At 51.6% G+C, this 14,395-nt stretch overlaps 1 protein-coding gene across 1 annotated transcript in view; it reads left to right on the top strand.

Annotated features, from left to right (window-relative positions):
* The first annotated feature begins 5,376 nt into the window (after window positions 1-5,376).
* LOC126535993 (testis-specific serine/threonine-protein kinase 6-like) overlaps window positions 5,377-14,395 on the top strand; it is a 204,537-nt gene continuing 195,518 nt past the window's right edge. The window contains exon 1 of the mRNA XM_072287021.1: window positions 5,377-5,705. Coding sequence (XP_072143122.1) covers window positions 5,377-5,705 — 329 coding nt within the window. The remainder of the gene's footprint in view (window positions 5,706-14,395) is intronic.

Genomic DNA, 14,395 nt, shown 5'->3' on the forward strand with positions numbered 1-14,395 from the left:
GGTGCTCCGGCTAGACATTTGTCTAGCGGCCGTGTTGCATCGGTCCACCCAATTCGAGTCGGCGAGCTGGGTCGCGTACACTGCTGCTCGTTGGGTGAGCTCGGCGACGCGAATTTTGAGCTTCCGATTGTGTTTTTGGCGGCTCCACCTACGGACGAGGCTGTGCCGCGCCTCCCATAGGTGCAGGAGGTGGTTGTCCACCTCCGGCCTGGCCTCTGATAGTCGAACTTGAGTTTCCGTCGAGCGAAGGTGTGCAACCAATTCTTGTGACCACGCGTGGTAACCTTGTCGGTGGATAGGGGACGAATTAGTGTAGTTTTGCCGGAACTTGGTCCAGTCGGGTAGGCGGGCTTGGGCGTGGGATCTTGCCAATGCTTTGTTTGTGACAGTTGTGTTGAGTATGCAGTGGTCACTGCCGAGGGTTTCCTCGGTGTTGGCCCATTCTGCATGTCTAATGTTTTTGGTGAAGGTAAGGTCCGGACACGTGTCCCGAGTCACGGAGTTACCCACCCGCGTTGGATGTGCAGGGTCGGTGTGAAGAGTCAGGCCCAGCGTGGACGCAAGTTCCGCTAGCTTGCGCCCGCGCTTTTCTTCAGGCACGTATCCCCAGAGTGTGCTGTGAGCGTTGACATCACCCACGATCACCAGGGGTCCCTGCCCGCAGCTATCCGGGCGCGACTGAAGAGGGCTGCGAAAGTTACATTTTTGAGCTTGGGATAACAATAGATGTTGAGTATATGTAATGGTGCGTTTTGTTTGTTAGGCGGAAGAAGGGTGACCATCACATAGGCATAATCAGTGTTGAGTTCCAAATCAACCTGGTTGGCTCTATAATTTTTGTGCACGCAGATAGAGGAAGAGGGGTTCTGCCGGAACGTGGTACAATTTGTAAGGGTGGCGCCGCTCCCTGGCTCCTGGAGGGCGACCACCGCGGGGAGTGAAGCGAATGTTGACAAGAAAAGCCGGAGGTCCGCCCGCATGGCGCGGGAGTGGAATCCCCGGCAGTTCCATTGGGTAATTTGGATGGGGGTGGCCGAATTGGTACGGGGAGAGCGCCTAATTTGAGGGCTGTCCGCCATGGTCATTGAAGGGAAAGACCAATTGCAGGGACGCTGCTCCGGAGCCAGCACTCGCGGGGAGGGGAGCATCCTCCATTCCGGAGAGCGAGCAGCTGTCATTGTCTTCTGCTTCAGTTCCAATGTTGCGGCGCGACGTTTTAGGACAGCGGCCAGACACGTCTTTGATACGACCACAGGTTCTTCGGACGCCACGCGAGGATTGCGCGATGTGTTGTGCCACGATTGTCGGTATGTTTTCAGTTATTTTGGCGATGGCGGAGGTGATTGCCGCGGAAATTTGACTTTCTAGCGTGTTGAAACGGGCGTCTATGCGGGCCTCTAGACGGGCCTCAAGTGCAGCTTCCGCGCTCAGTGCTGCATTCGGTGCCGCGGGCTCACTCTCCATAGCCTCAGTTGCGGGGGTAGAGGGGGGAGTGGTAGGCTGTTTTAACTACGATTCCAGGAGCGTAATTTTCTTGAGCAGCATCTCAATTTGGCCCTCGAGAGCCGCTATCTGGACTTGCTCGGCACTGCGTGCCGCAGGAGGGGAGGAGGTAGGGCAAAAGGAGGCAGCCCTGCCCGTACCGCTCACCTGCGTTCCGTGTTTCACGGCGTTGGCCCAGGCCCTGGCCTCGCCTCGTGGTGGCGACGTCGACAGCTTTCCAGTGCCGCTGTGTGGTGGCGGCTGCGTCGGCGGTCGCTTGCCGGCTTCTCCGGTAGGTGGCGCCGGCTTCTCGGTGTTGCTGTCGTCCCGGCTCGGTGACTCACCGGGGAGGCCAAGATGGCGGCTCTTCTTCTTGGCCGCCATTTTCCTCTTTGTCCCGCCCTTCGGGGCGGCTATCTTGTGTGTGCGGAATTTTGCCGCACACTCCCGTGAGTTTGTGGCGTGTCCACCGCCACAAACAGAGCACCGTGGAACACACTCGTGAGGGGCCCGCACCCCCTCCACAAGCAGGGCTTGTTGCCCGCAGAGTCCGCACATGTTCTGCTGCGTGTTGGGACAAGCATCCGCTCGGTGGCCGACAACCCCACACAGGCTGCAGGCCCAGATTGTCCGGTAGTAGGTTTGCACTGGGATGAGCATGTTCTCATAGTGCACAAAACGCGGTTTCTCCCTCCCGGCGAAGGTTACCCGAGGTTTGTTAGATGAGCCGAATTTCCTCACCTCGACAATGCTGCCTGCTCTCCATTGCACCTGCTCTCTAAGCGATTCAGTAGTGTCAGAGTTGCTGATGACGATGACGCCGTGGCAGATATCGCCTCCGTCTTGCCTAAGGTATCCGTGGAGCGGAATCGCCCCACGCTCGGTGTTGATTGAGAAATCCCCGAGGAGCCGATCTGCCGCCGCCGGGTTCGGGGTGTGGATCAATATCAGGTTTTGTTCACGGGACTGCAGAACCGTAACAGACCTTGCCACCTCAGGCCCGAGGTAGGCCGTAATGGCGGCACCGTAGCGGTTCTCTGAAAAGGCTTGGTGCAGCGACACATGTTCGCGTGGCTTGAGCACGACCACGAAGTCGTCAGGGCCCGGTTTTGGAAATGGCCGAGGCTTCCTTGCGTTTGCTTCCCGCAGCGCGCGAGGCGGGAGGCTGGGTCTTGCCGTCCGGTGTGCCGGAGGCCGGGGCGGCGACGGATGCCGCCGTCTTGGCTTGAACGAGCGAGCGACGCGCGACCGCGTCATTGAGAGATTGGTGCCGAAATGTAGGAACAGGAGCGGAGTTTCGATCTTCTGATGTTGAAACCGTCGTCCAGGCCATGGCGTTGGGATCGTAGCCCCTCAGGAATGACGCGGGAGCCGTCATTTTACCTCGGGAGGCCGGTTCCACGCCGCTGGGCGTCGGCGTCGCCGTGTGGCCTAACGGCATCGCCCACGAAGGCGGGTGTAATTCGGTCGTAAAATCTTCAAAAGTGGTCCCACCTGGTGAACATTAGTATCCACGTGGTCCAGACGGTTTGCTGCGTCGATTGAGGTCGGTCTTGCTGGGGTGCAGAGGATTGAGCCGTGACTCCAGCCGAAAATCTACGGAGCCGATACACCACACGTCTTACGTCGTCGCGCGCTAGCAGCGTCCCCCCCACAACCTCGAAAGATGCCATGTCGGCTATTGAGCAACCGTACGCAAGACCAAGAATGGATAAGGATGTATATTGATACGTCGCCAGCTGTGCGGTCTGTCAACAATACAAACGATAGTCCCCGATGTCAAGATCGATTCCTTATGCTCATTACGACTCCTGAGACAGTTTTCCACCCGGTGGGCATCGGGCCTCTTCGAATGTCGGGAGCAGGTAGTCGCTATAATATAGTTCCTGTGGATTACTTGCACAGGTTCATAGAGGTCGCGGACGTGCCTTCGTTGTCGCCAGCTGTCATCAGATTCCTGAAGGACCACTTCGAATGGAAACACGGTCTTCCAAAAAAGTTGATCTCCGAAGCTGGAGTTGCGCATCACTTCGCCTCTGCCTACCATCCTCGTCACCACTGAAGTAACTGAACGTAGCCGGCGGGTAGTGGCAGATCAAAGAGCGCTTTATTGCTTGGTGTTGCTAGTTTTATAACGAAACAGAAAAGGGTCACATGACTGGACGTGATAGCAAGAGTGCAACACGTGTCATCTGTCTTGCTCATTCTATACATCAGCACGCGGCCTTGATAACGTTACATCACGCGTGCTTGATAACACTACAGTTATATTGCGCTCAGTTTTACAAACATGATATTAAGGAAGGACAGGACATGGACGGACGTAGCGAATATTGCGCTACGTCCATCCACGTCCTGTCCTTCCCTAATATCGTGTTTGTAAAACTGAGCGCAATATAACCATGAACGTTGACCAAATAGCCCCCTTCATTACTTTACCGTATGAAGGGCCTTTGTTTATTACCGAGCGCCTGGGCGAGAACACTTGGCAAGTGCGGACCACGGCTTTCGACTCGCGCATAGACAAATGAAAGCGAAATCTTTGGTGTGCATGTGTCAAGCATTAAGAACTGCATCCGTCGACAGACGTAACGTGACGCCATGTACTTTTCTTACAGGAGCAAACCAGCTGCAGCATCGTCGTGTGTAGTGAAGAGTGGATCCATGGATGGAGAGGGAGAAGGTGGAGGACGACAAAGTCAAAAATAGAACAAGTAGCCCAAGGAACGGCTGTTGTGTCGATATCGTCTGTTACAATATATATATATATATATATATATATATATATATATATATATATATATATATATATATATATATATATATATACATACGCAGGAAAGAGACGACGAGCTTTTTGGAAGTCTTCTCTTACTTAACGTTTTCGGCTGGTGGACCAGCCTTCGTCAGAGTACAGTCACTGTACAGTCACTGTACTCTGACGAAGGCTGGTCCACCAGCCGGATAAGTTAAGTAAGAGAAGTCTTCCAAAAAGTTCGTCGTCTCTTTCCTGCGTATGTTACGTCGGGTCCTGCGTGCTGAACTTTGAAGAAAACCCCTCTATATATATATATATATATATATATATATATACATATATATATATATATAGTGTACTGAAGACGAATGCCCGGCGCCGCAGCCACATCGCCAGTCGCCCGGGAGGCGCGAGCTCGAGATTGCCTGAGCTGCTCCGATTGCGACACCCTGCCTGCTGCTCTCTTGTGCTGTATTCCTATTAGATTCTGGTGGAGGTGCTACGGTGTTCCCCATTCTGGAATTACGCACCCGAACTCTGCCATCCGTCATGCCTGACGACCCCAGCCCGACATCCCCACCGGTTACTCCAGCCATCGTATGTGCCGGATCCCAGCGTCAGCGGGATCCTGATATCTTCAGCGGCACCGATGAGAAAGACGTTGAAGATTGGCTGGAATCGTATGAACGCGCCAGCAACACCAACAAATGGGACGATCCCCTAAAGCTCGGCAACGCGATCTTCTATTTATCGGGCGTCGCCAAGCTGTGGTTCAAAAACCACGAAGCCGATCTCCGCACGTGGGCTAGCTTCAAAACTGGCATAGCAGAAGTTTTCGGCCGCCCTGGTTTGCGCAAATTTCGCGCTGACCAACGCCTACGAAGCCGATCCCAGCAAACTGGTGAAACCTTCACCAGCTACATAGAGGACGTCGTCGACCTCTGCCGGCGTGCCAAACTGACGATGGCGGAGGCAGACAAGGTACGTCACATCTTGACGGGCATTTCCGACGATGCCTTTCATATGCTCCTCTCCAAAAACCGAGGCACTGTCTCTCAGGTCATTGAGCTTTGTCAGAATTTCGACGAGCTCTGCAGACGCGGCGCCCCCCTGCGTCCGACGGAACCCTCGCGAGCATGACCGCGGCTCCTGAGATGGACTCCCTGCTTGGCCAGATAAAAGAGTTCGTCCGTGCTGAGGTCGCTCGTCAGCTTTCGCTGCTGTCCTCAGCCACGCCACCCCCTTCCCCTTTGCCGGCCAACCTTCGCCAGGTCATCCAGGAGCAAGTGTGCGCAGCTCACCCTTGTGCCCGCGAGACTAGGCTTGTGCCGACTCCAGTTGCTTTGCCCGAGGTGGCTGCACCTCTCAGCTATGCCGAGGGTCTCGCGCGGCCACCACCCGTGACCGTTGCGGCATCCCCATCGGTCGTGCCCCTGCGTCCAGCTCCTCGTTTCGTTCAGCCGCGGTAAAGCAGTGGACAATGGCGCACCCCTGATAACTGGCCAATATGTTTTGCGTGTGGTGTACCTGGCCACATTGCACGATTTTGTCGTCGCCGCGCAACGTAGCTTTGACACAGCATCATAGGTTTCCCCATGCGCGTCATCCTCCGCGTCTCAGAACCCCGGCCAGATGTTTTCCTACTCGGACCACCGCCCTCTTTTCGACCGCCGTTCGCCATCGCCTCGACGCCGCTCGCTTTCGCCGGTGCGCCGTCGTCCTTCTTCGCCGGAACGGGAAAGCTAATCGTCGCAGTTCCAGAGGCAAGAACTGCGTCACCCACGAACCGACCAAGGCCTCTCCCTTCTCAGACTAATGTTATTGACGTATATATGGACGCCGTCACTGCACTCGCCCTCGTTGACACTGGTGCCGCAGCTTTAGTTATTAGTGCCAAACTTTGCCGTTCGCTCCGAAAAGTCACGACGCCACTGTCCAGCGTGTCACTTCGTACTGCCAGCGCAGACCGCGTCACGCATGCAGCTGCGTGTACTGTTCGCGTTGTGATTAACGACCTCCTCTACATCGTCGAAATTTTGGTGCTGTGTTCTTGTTCCCACGATATTATTTTGGGCTGGAACTTCCTTTCCGCTAATAAGGCCGTCATCGACTGTTCTCGTGCTGAAGTGGAATTTCAAACACTGTGTCCCCACTTCTTGACGCTCGTGAACCTGAAGATAAAGTATTTGTTGCCGAAGACGTTACAATTCCACCGCACTCATCTGGCCTTACCACAGTGTCATGCAACATTGTTGCTGATGCCAGCGCACTTTTTACGCTATCTGCAATTTTCGCCCGACGCAAATGTTCCCCGCTGCCTTTCGCTCTTTTGGACGTTCATGCCGTCGTCAGCAGATTGCTCGTTGCCAACCGATTATCCTGTCCTCTCCCTTTGCATCGTGGGGAGTGCGTTGACCGTGCCCAGTGTGTCAACCCTGCCGCCGTCATTCACATGCCAACCGGTCGCATCGCCACTCATGAGGTCGCCGGAATGACCTGTAACCCCGCGCAGGAGCCGAATTCGCCCGATATTTTATATATCTCCATCGCCAACACGTAGACTGTTTCACAACGCGCACAGCTTCTACACCTTCTCGATAAGTTCCGTGCGTCTTTCGACTGCCAGCATGTTCCCTTGGGCCGCACGTCAACTGTTTGTCATCGCATCGACACGGGTACCAGTGCGCCACTGCGCCAGAGACCATATCGCGTATCCGCGACAGAGCGCCGTGTTATCGACGACCAAGTAGCAGACATGCTCAATCGCGGCGTCATTCAGCCTTCGGACAGCCTCTGGGCATCTCCCGTTGTTCTTGTTAAGAATAAGGATGAATCGATACGATTCTGTGTCGATTACCGTCGTCTTAACAAAATAACTCGTAAAGATGCTTACCCTCTTCCGAGAATTCACGACGCCCTTGACTGTCTCCAAGGTGCGGAGTTTTCTTCTATCGATTTACGCAGCCGCTATTGGCAAGTCCCCATGGCACCCGAAGACCAACCTAAAACGGCCTTTGTAACACCAGATGGCCTATATGAATTTCGTGTCATGCCTTTCGGGCTTTGCAACGCCCCCGCAACATTTGAGCGTATGATGGACAATCTTTTGCGTGGTCTCAAGAGGAAAACGTGTCTCGGTTACTTAGATGATGTGGTTATTTTTTCGCCCAATTTTCCCACCCATCTCTGTAGGCTGGATGAAGTGTTGAAGTGCCTAACTGCCGCCGGCCTTCAGCTAAACCTGAAGAAATGCCACTTCGGCGCAACTCAGTTCACCATCCTTGGCCATGTAGTATCGAAACACGGTATTCTTCCTGACGCAGCCAAGCTCCGTGCAGTTGCTGATTTTCCCAAACCTTCCTCCGTAAGACAACATCGCAGCTTCCTTGGCCTGTGTTCTTACTTTCGCCGCTTCATTCGGAATTTTGCGTCCATCACCGCTCCCTTGAATAAGCTTCTACGGAGCGACTTGAATGATTACGCCTGGTCGTCCGCTTCCGACGATGCCTTCCAAGAGTTGCGTCGTCTACTGACCTCGCCGCCTATACTGCGTCAATTCGACCCGACGCCTCCGACCGAAGTGCACACCGACGCCAGCGGTGTTGGACTAGGCGCTGTGCTCGCGCAGCGCAAATCTGGATCCGACGAGTACGTCGTTGCATACGCAAGCCGCACCCTCACCAAAGCCGAGACGAATTATTCCGTTGCGGAGGAGGAATGTTTGGCCATAATCTGGGCATTTGGTAAATTTCGACCTTACCTCTATGACCGCCCCTTCGACGTGGTTACAGACCACCATGCAATTTGTTGGCTGTCCACGTTGAAGGACCCCTCAGGTCGATTAGCTGGCTGGGCTTTGCGGCTGCAAGATTTTAACGTGCGCGTTGTATACAGGTCTGGCCGCCGCCACACCGATGCCGACGCGCTTTCCAGTTCGCACGTGTCAACCGAAAGCGATGCCTGCCTCTCTGCCGTTGACCAAGTACTTTCATTCCCAGCAGGCTGCGACATGGCTTCCGAGCAACGCAAGGATGTCTGGATTAGTATTCTTATCCGCTTCCTTTCAAACCCGTCGACTGTTCCTTCACCTACTCTTGCTTTGCGCCGTCAAGCATCTCACTTCGAAATTCGGGATGGACTTCTCTATCGCCGGAATTACGTCTCTGACGTCCGCAAGTGGTTGCTGGTCATACCTAGAAATCTTCGTGGTGACATATATTCTGCCTTCCATACTGACCCGCAGTGTGCACATGCGGGTGGCTTCAAGACGTACACCCGGCTTCGCGCCAGGTTTTATTGGCGTGGCATGTACACCTTTGTGTGCAAGTACATTCGGTCGTGCCCTCAGCGTCAACGCCGCAAGGTTCCTGCTCAGCATGTCTCTGGTCCACTCCAACCAATCCCATGTCCTGCCCGGCCCTTCGATCGCATTGGCATTGACCTGTGTGGACCCCTTCCGAGTACGGCTTCCGGGAACCGCTGGATAGTCGTCGCCATCGACCATTTGACGCGATACGCAGAAACAGCCGCTCTGCCTGCTGCCACCGCTCGCGATACAGCATCCTTCCTCCTAAAATACTTTATTTTCCGTCACGGTGCACCTCGCGAACGTTTAGTGATAGAGGACGAGTTTTCCTCTCCGAAGTCATAAACGCGCGCCTTGCTGAATTCCGCATCGTTCATCGCACCACCACCGCCTACGATCCTCAAACTAATGGCCTGACGGAGAGATTTAACCGCACCCTTGGCGACATGCTTTTCATATACGTCGCCTCTGACCGCACCGATTGGGACCTCATTTTGCCATTCATCACGTTCGCCTACAACAATGCACCACAGGCGACCAGAAACATCTCCCCATTCTTCCTCTTGTATGGTCGCGAACCTTCCACTATCCTCGACACCATTCTTCCGTACAGACCCGACTCATCCGAATGTACGCTCCTCTCTGAAGCGGCCCGCCGCGCAGAGGAATGACGTCAGCTCGCCCGTTTCTTTACAGCCGTCGACCAATGGAAACAAAAATCTAGACTTGACGATGATCACCCGCATTGCCACTTTCTTCCGGACTCCCTTGTGTGGCTTTGGGTTCCCGCCGTTCCTGCTGGACTCTCATCCAAGCTTGTCTCCAAATACCAAGGACCCTACCGTGTTGTAGAGTACACATCGCCTGTGAACTATGTTGTCGAGCCTGTCGCGCCACCTACGGACCAACGCTGTCGTGGTCGTGAAACCGTCCACGTACAACGCCTGAAGCCCTATTACGACCCCATGATTCGATGTTCACCATGAGTCGCCAGGATGGCTCCTTTTCCTATGGGGGGCAATCGTAGTGAAGAGGAATGCCCGGCGCCGCAGCCACATCGCCAGTCGCCCGTGAGTCGCGAGCTCGAGATTGCTCCCCAGTGGCGTAGCCAGAAATTTCGTTTGGGGGGGGGGAGGGGGCTCACGTTGCAGTTCAGCCTCCTCCTTAAGAGGAAGCTTTAGCTCAGGTGCTCCTACCTAAATGCATGTAGAACGAGAATTAGTTTTTCTCGGCAACCACTGCATCAAATTTGACGAGGTTTGTTCATTTAAAAGAAAAACTTAAGTTCTAGTGACTGTTTGTTCCGAACTTTTCAGTTAGGTTGTCAATTCTTCATTAAAAATTGGCAAAAATTTCACATTTCCAGAAAGCGAGACTATGAGGTTTAAAGCTCTAACTCAACAATAAAAAATGATATCACAAATCTGTGAAGTGCACCTAATAGTGCATCTACAGCGGACAAAATTGATATGTTGCAAATGAATCTCAAAAAAATTTAGTATTGTGGAAATACGGCTTTTGCAGAACCCTTGTACACAACGTAACCAATTCACGTAAGATATAAACTGACATACCAAATTTGTCGGCTTTGACTGTTATAGTAGATGCCGTTTACATAACGGCGATATCTGTTCTTGATGCAAGCCTATTAGTTTGTAAACATCGTGCTTCTATCTTTTTCGAGCTCTCGAATTTTTCAAAATATTTTAAACAAAATTCTGGCCCTAAATCGAAATTCCGCTTCCAACATGCACTAGAATTGAGCTTTCTCTCTCAAATGCAAAAAATTTCATTAGAAGCGATCCAGGGGTTATATCAGGAAAGCGTTTCTGCGTTTTACATGTATCTGAATAGATCGCATCGAAGTTGGGCCCGAGGTAAAGCTTCCTCTTAAACAATTTGTCGAGGGATCAAATACATGAATAAGAACTGCATTGGCATTGCCAAAGATGCTGCAAGCGCATTCTTGAACGCTACGCACTGTCAAAACTAGTAAAATATTTAGTTTCTTTCATAAAATTATATACTCGTATGTTCCGAAAACTGTGCCCCAAATAACTGATATCAATGCTTCCATGTTTTTGTCTATTCAATAAGTAAAGAAAATATCACACCAACTTTAGAACTATATCAGTTCGAAACCAGCAAAGCATTGCATACCGCTGTTATATAAAATGTAAAGGTCATGAAATGAACGAGTTGAGGACAAATATGTTAATGAAACTTTGTCATCAAGAACATTGTTTGCATTCTTGCACACATGCAACGTCCAGTGAAAAATCTCAATGACGCTGTCATTTGCTCCAATGTATTACTCAGGAGCAGATATCACTGGCCCTGTATCGTGAGTAATCGCACCGAAAATATAGTCGCAACAGAGCGCATGCATAAAAAGCAGGAGTTCTGCAAAATATACAAGGGCGAGTCAAATGAAATTGATCCAATGCGAATATATGACAAATAGAGCACTTTATTTAAATGTAGTCTCCATGAGCAATCAGATATTTGTCCCATTGACAACCGAGTCGCGTGATTCCAGTCTCATAAAATTACTTGGGTTGCTGCTCCAAAAAGTCTGCAACTGACTCTTTCACGTCATCGTCCGACAAAAATCTGGTTGTCTTGTGCTGTTTCTTTCAGTTGCCCCAAAATATGGAAGTCCCAAGGCGACAGATCTAAGCTGTATGGCGGATATTGCAGCATTTCTCACTTTAACTTCGCCAGTTTTATATTCACTCCATCAGCGACGTGAGGACGGGCATTGTCGTGGAACAAGATGACCCCATTCATCAATTTTCCACGTCGTTCGTTCTTGATTGCGACACGTAGCCTGCCCCGCGTTTCACAATATCGGAAAGAATTGATAGTCTCTCAAGACTTAGCAAATTCTATCAGTAATGGCGCCTGATGATCGAAAAAAAAAGTCAACAACACCTTTCCGGCAGAAGTAACGGCCTTTGCTTTCTTGGGGGTGGTGAATGCGAATGTTTCCACTGTAAGCTTTGCCGTCGTGTTTAAGGCTCGTACCAGTGGCACCATGCTTCGTCCCCGATCACATTTACAGACAAGTCGTCACCCTCATTCTGATACCGGATCAGATGTGTCAAAGCAGCACCGAACTTCTCCGTCTTCTGGCGGTGGTTCGCAATCTTGGGCATCCATTGCGCGCACAAGAGCCGATAACCGAGATGTTCATGAATTATGGCGTGAACGGGGCTCTGACTAACGTTCACATGCTCGGCCGGTTCATCGATGCTTATCCTCCGTTCTTGTCTCATCAGCTCATGAACTTTTGAAATTTTGTTAGGGGTGATTGCATGGTGGCTTTGGCCCAGTCTTGGATCGTCTTTGCAACTTTCACGTCCTTCTTTCAACAGTTTCCTCCAACGCTTCACAGTGGCCAATGAAATGCAATGTCCAAAGTACGCGGCAGCCATACGGCGACTAATTTTATGGAGCGAAACACCTTCAGCTGTCAGAAAACTCACGACACCACGCTGTGCAACTTCTGGAGCGTCAATTACGTCACGCAACTATGTTCAACCCAGTGGGTGAGAGCATTAAAAACATTTATCCTCATACCTACTTGTCACTTTTGTAAATGAGAGATGCCTGTGTTGTACGCGCATGCCTCGCAGATAATGAACCGAAGAATTATTGCGTGGGGTGAGTAGACGCACTTTCATTTGACTCGCCCTTGTACATTAGAAATGCGAAGATACGATGGAATATACAAATGCGAAGATACAGATTGATAAAGGGCAAAATAATGTCACGGAAACAAAGTTCGCTGCACGTATACACAAAACCTCGCAACAAGATATTTAAAGGGAAGCTGAAAAGTTTTCCAGGAAAAATGAGTGAAGAGCAGTACGCCGTGGTTTTCAACCCTCTGAATTCGAATATCGCATCGAAATTGAGTGAAAGAAAGCGCGAACATATTTTATTTCGACGAAAAGTGCAGCAGCAGACACGCCCAGCTCGCACGCCTCGTTTCCGCCTGTGATTGGTCGGGCACCTCGTGACGTCAACAATGGTGTTCGTCCGGACCGACTGCTGCCGCTACACACGAAGCACGATGCAAAGTAGTTTGGTGGTGTTTTGCTGAGACGGTCATGGAAATTTTCGAGAGCTTGCGTTTCCCTGAGGAGTTCGGCGTTAAGTCCAAACTCTACGAGAGCGATTTTGCGCGCGACGGTGACAGGCGACGGCTTCGAGCGACAAAACGGGCCGTCGCTTGAACAAATCGCTCGGTGTTGTCGCTCGATTGCTCGTTTCTAGAAATCTAGAGCTCGTCGCTCGTCGCCCGGAAATGCTATGAGCGACTAGCCAATTGTGCGAAGCCGAAACTGAATGTACATACTCAAAAACTCCTGTTTGTCGCACGGAATGAGCAAACTATTGAATTTTACACGTGCAAGAATAAGAACCTAGTGCAAGACCTTCAGAAATATATTATGCTCCTTCTTCAGTAAAATACATCAACTTAAATTGATAAAGCATGCGTCACGCTAGTTTCGCCGCGTATATTGCTTCCCTCATTCCGGAAAGTCGTCGCTCAAAGCCGTCGCTCGCGTGGAGTTCGGCTTGCAGACGACAAGGGAACGCGAGAGCCATCGCCTCGCTTGTAGCGCTGTCGCTGTCGCGTGCAAGATCACTTGTAAGGGGTTTATACTTGTACATACTACACGTACGTACATACTTGTACATACTACATGTACGAGCCGATTGCGAAGAGCCGGCCTCTCCAAGAAGCAACAAATGCTGGTGCAAGCACTGCTTTCCACGCGAACGAAGGCCAAGTGTTAGCATCTCCTTGTGTTGGAAATGTTCTTTGGCGAGTATGTTTTTTGCTAAGCTGCATTCAGCGTTCCAGTGCGTACGTTTCCGGACAAACAACTGTAGGGTGATGTTCCTGCATGCCTCCTCGTAGAACGTAAGCGGTGATGCGATCTTCAGCATTTGTGCGCTGCCCCAAAGCTGTCGGCAATCTACACAGACGGTTTAAACGCGGGAAATGTTTACCGGCTGTTGTAGCACGTGTAGTATAGAACCTTCATCAGCGCGCCATCCGCACGCTACTCGTAACCGGCCAATTCCGTCGGCTACGTGAGTGTCTTGGCGTGAGCAGGCTTTCCAACACATGCAAATTTTACGCTTGCACTGCGTTATGGTAGCTGCATGCAGGCTGTTTCACAACACACGTGCGAATAGAAAATTCGCGGCGCTTGGCGATGAAACCTGCGTCAAGGGTGGGCGATAAACATGCACCTTCCGTTCAGCGTGCTAACTAGTTTTTTTTAGGAGAACCCAAAACACGCATCATTGATAAACTCCGGTAGTAATCGTCACGGAAGTGGTTAGAGCACAACACTTGTTCTTGAGCGCTTGAAGTTGTTTCGCTTCACAGCAGCCTCCCACTTAGCTGAAAGCTTCTTGTCTTGCAGGAACTAATGGAACATCGGAACATCGACGCGGCCGCTGGTGTTCGTGCAAGCGTAGGCTGCACAGAACGCCGGCATGATCGGCCTACAAGTTCAATTGATGCTGCGCACGTCAACTACCACTCCTATATACACACAAATAAAGAAATGTAGGGTCGAGCGAAGCAGATTAGGACCGCACGCACGCAGCCCGGTCAGGCACGGTCGCGGAGACTGCGAAGGAACGGCACACCAGGGCTGACGTCACTACGCCGCGGTTTCTGGTCTCCGCTCGCATCGTTTTCTTCCTTCCTTTTTCCTTCTTTGGGGCGGGGCACCGAAATGAAGAAACGCAATGTATCTTCACAATCGAATGCATCTTTTGGGCCCCTAATGTGGCTACCGAAGGAATATCGAAGAAAACGT

Source organism: Dermacentor andersoni, chromosome 3 (assembly GCF_023375885.2).
Source record: "Dermacentor andersoni chromosome 3, qqDerAnde1_hic_scaffold, whole genome shotgun sequence".
NCBI classification, from domain to species: Eukaryota; Metazoa; Arthropoda; class Arachnida; order Ixodida; family Ixodidae; genus Dermacentor; species Dermacentor andersoni.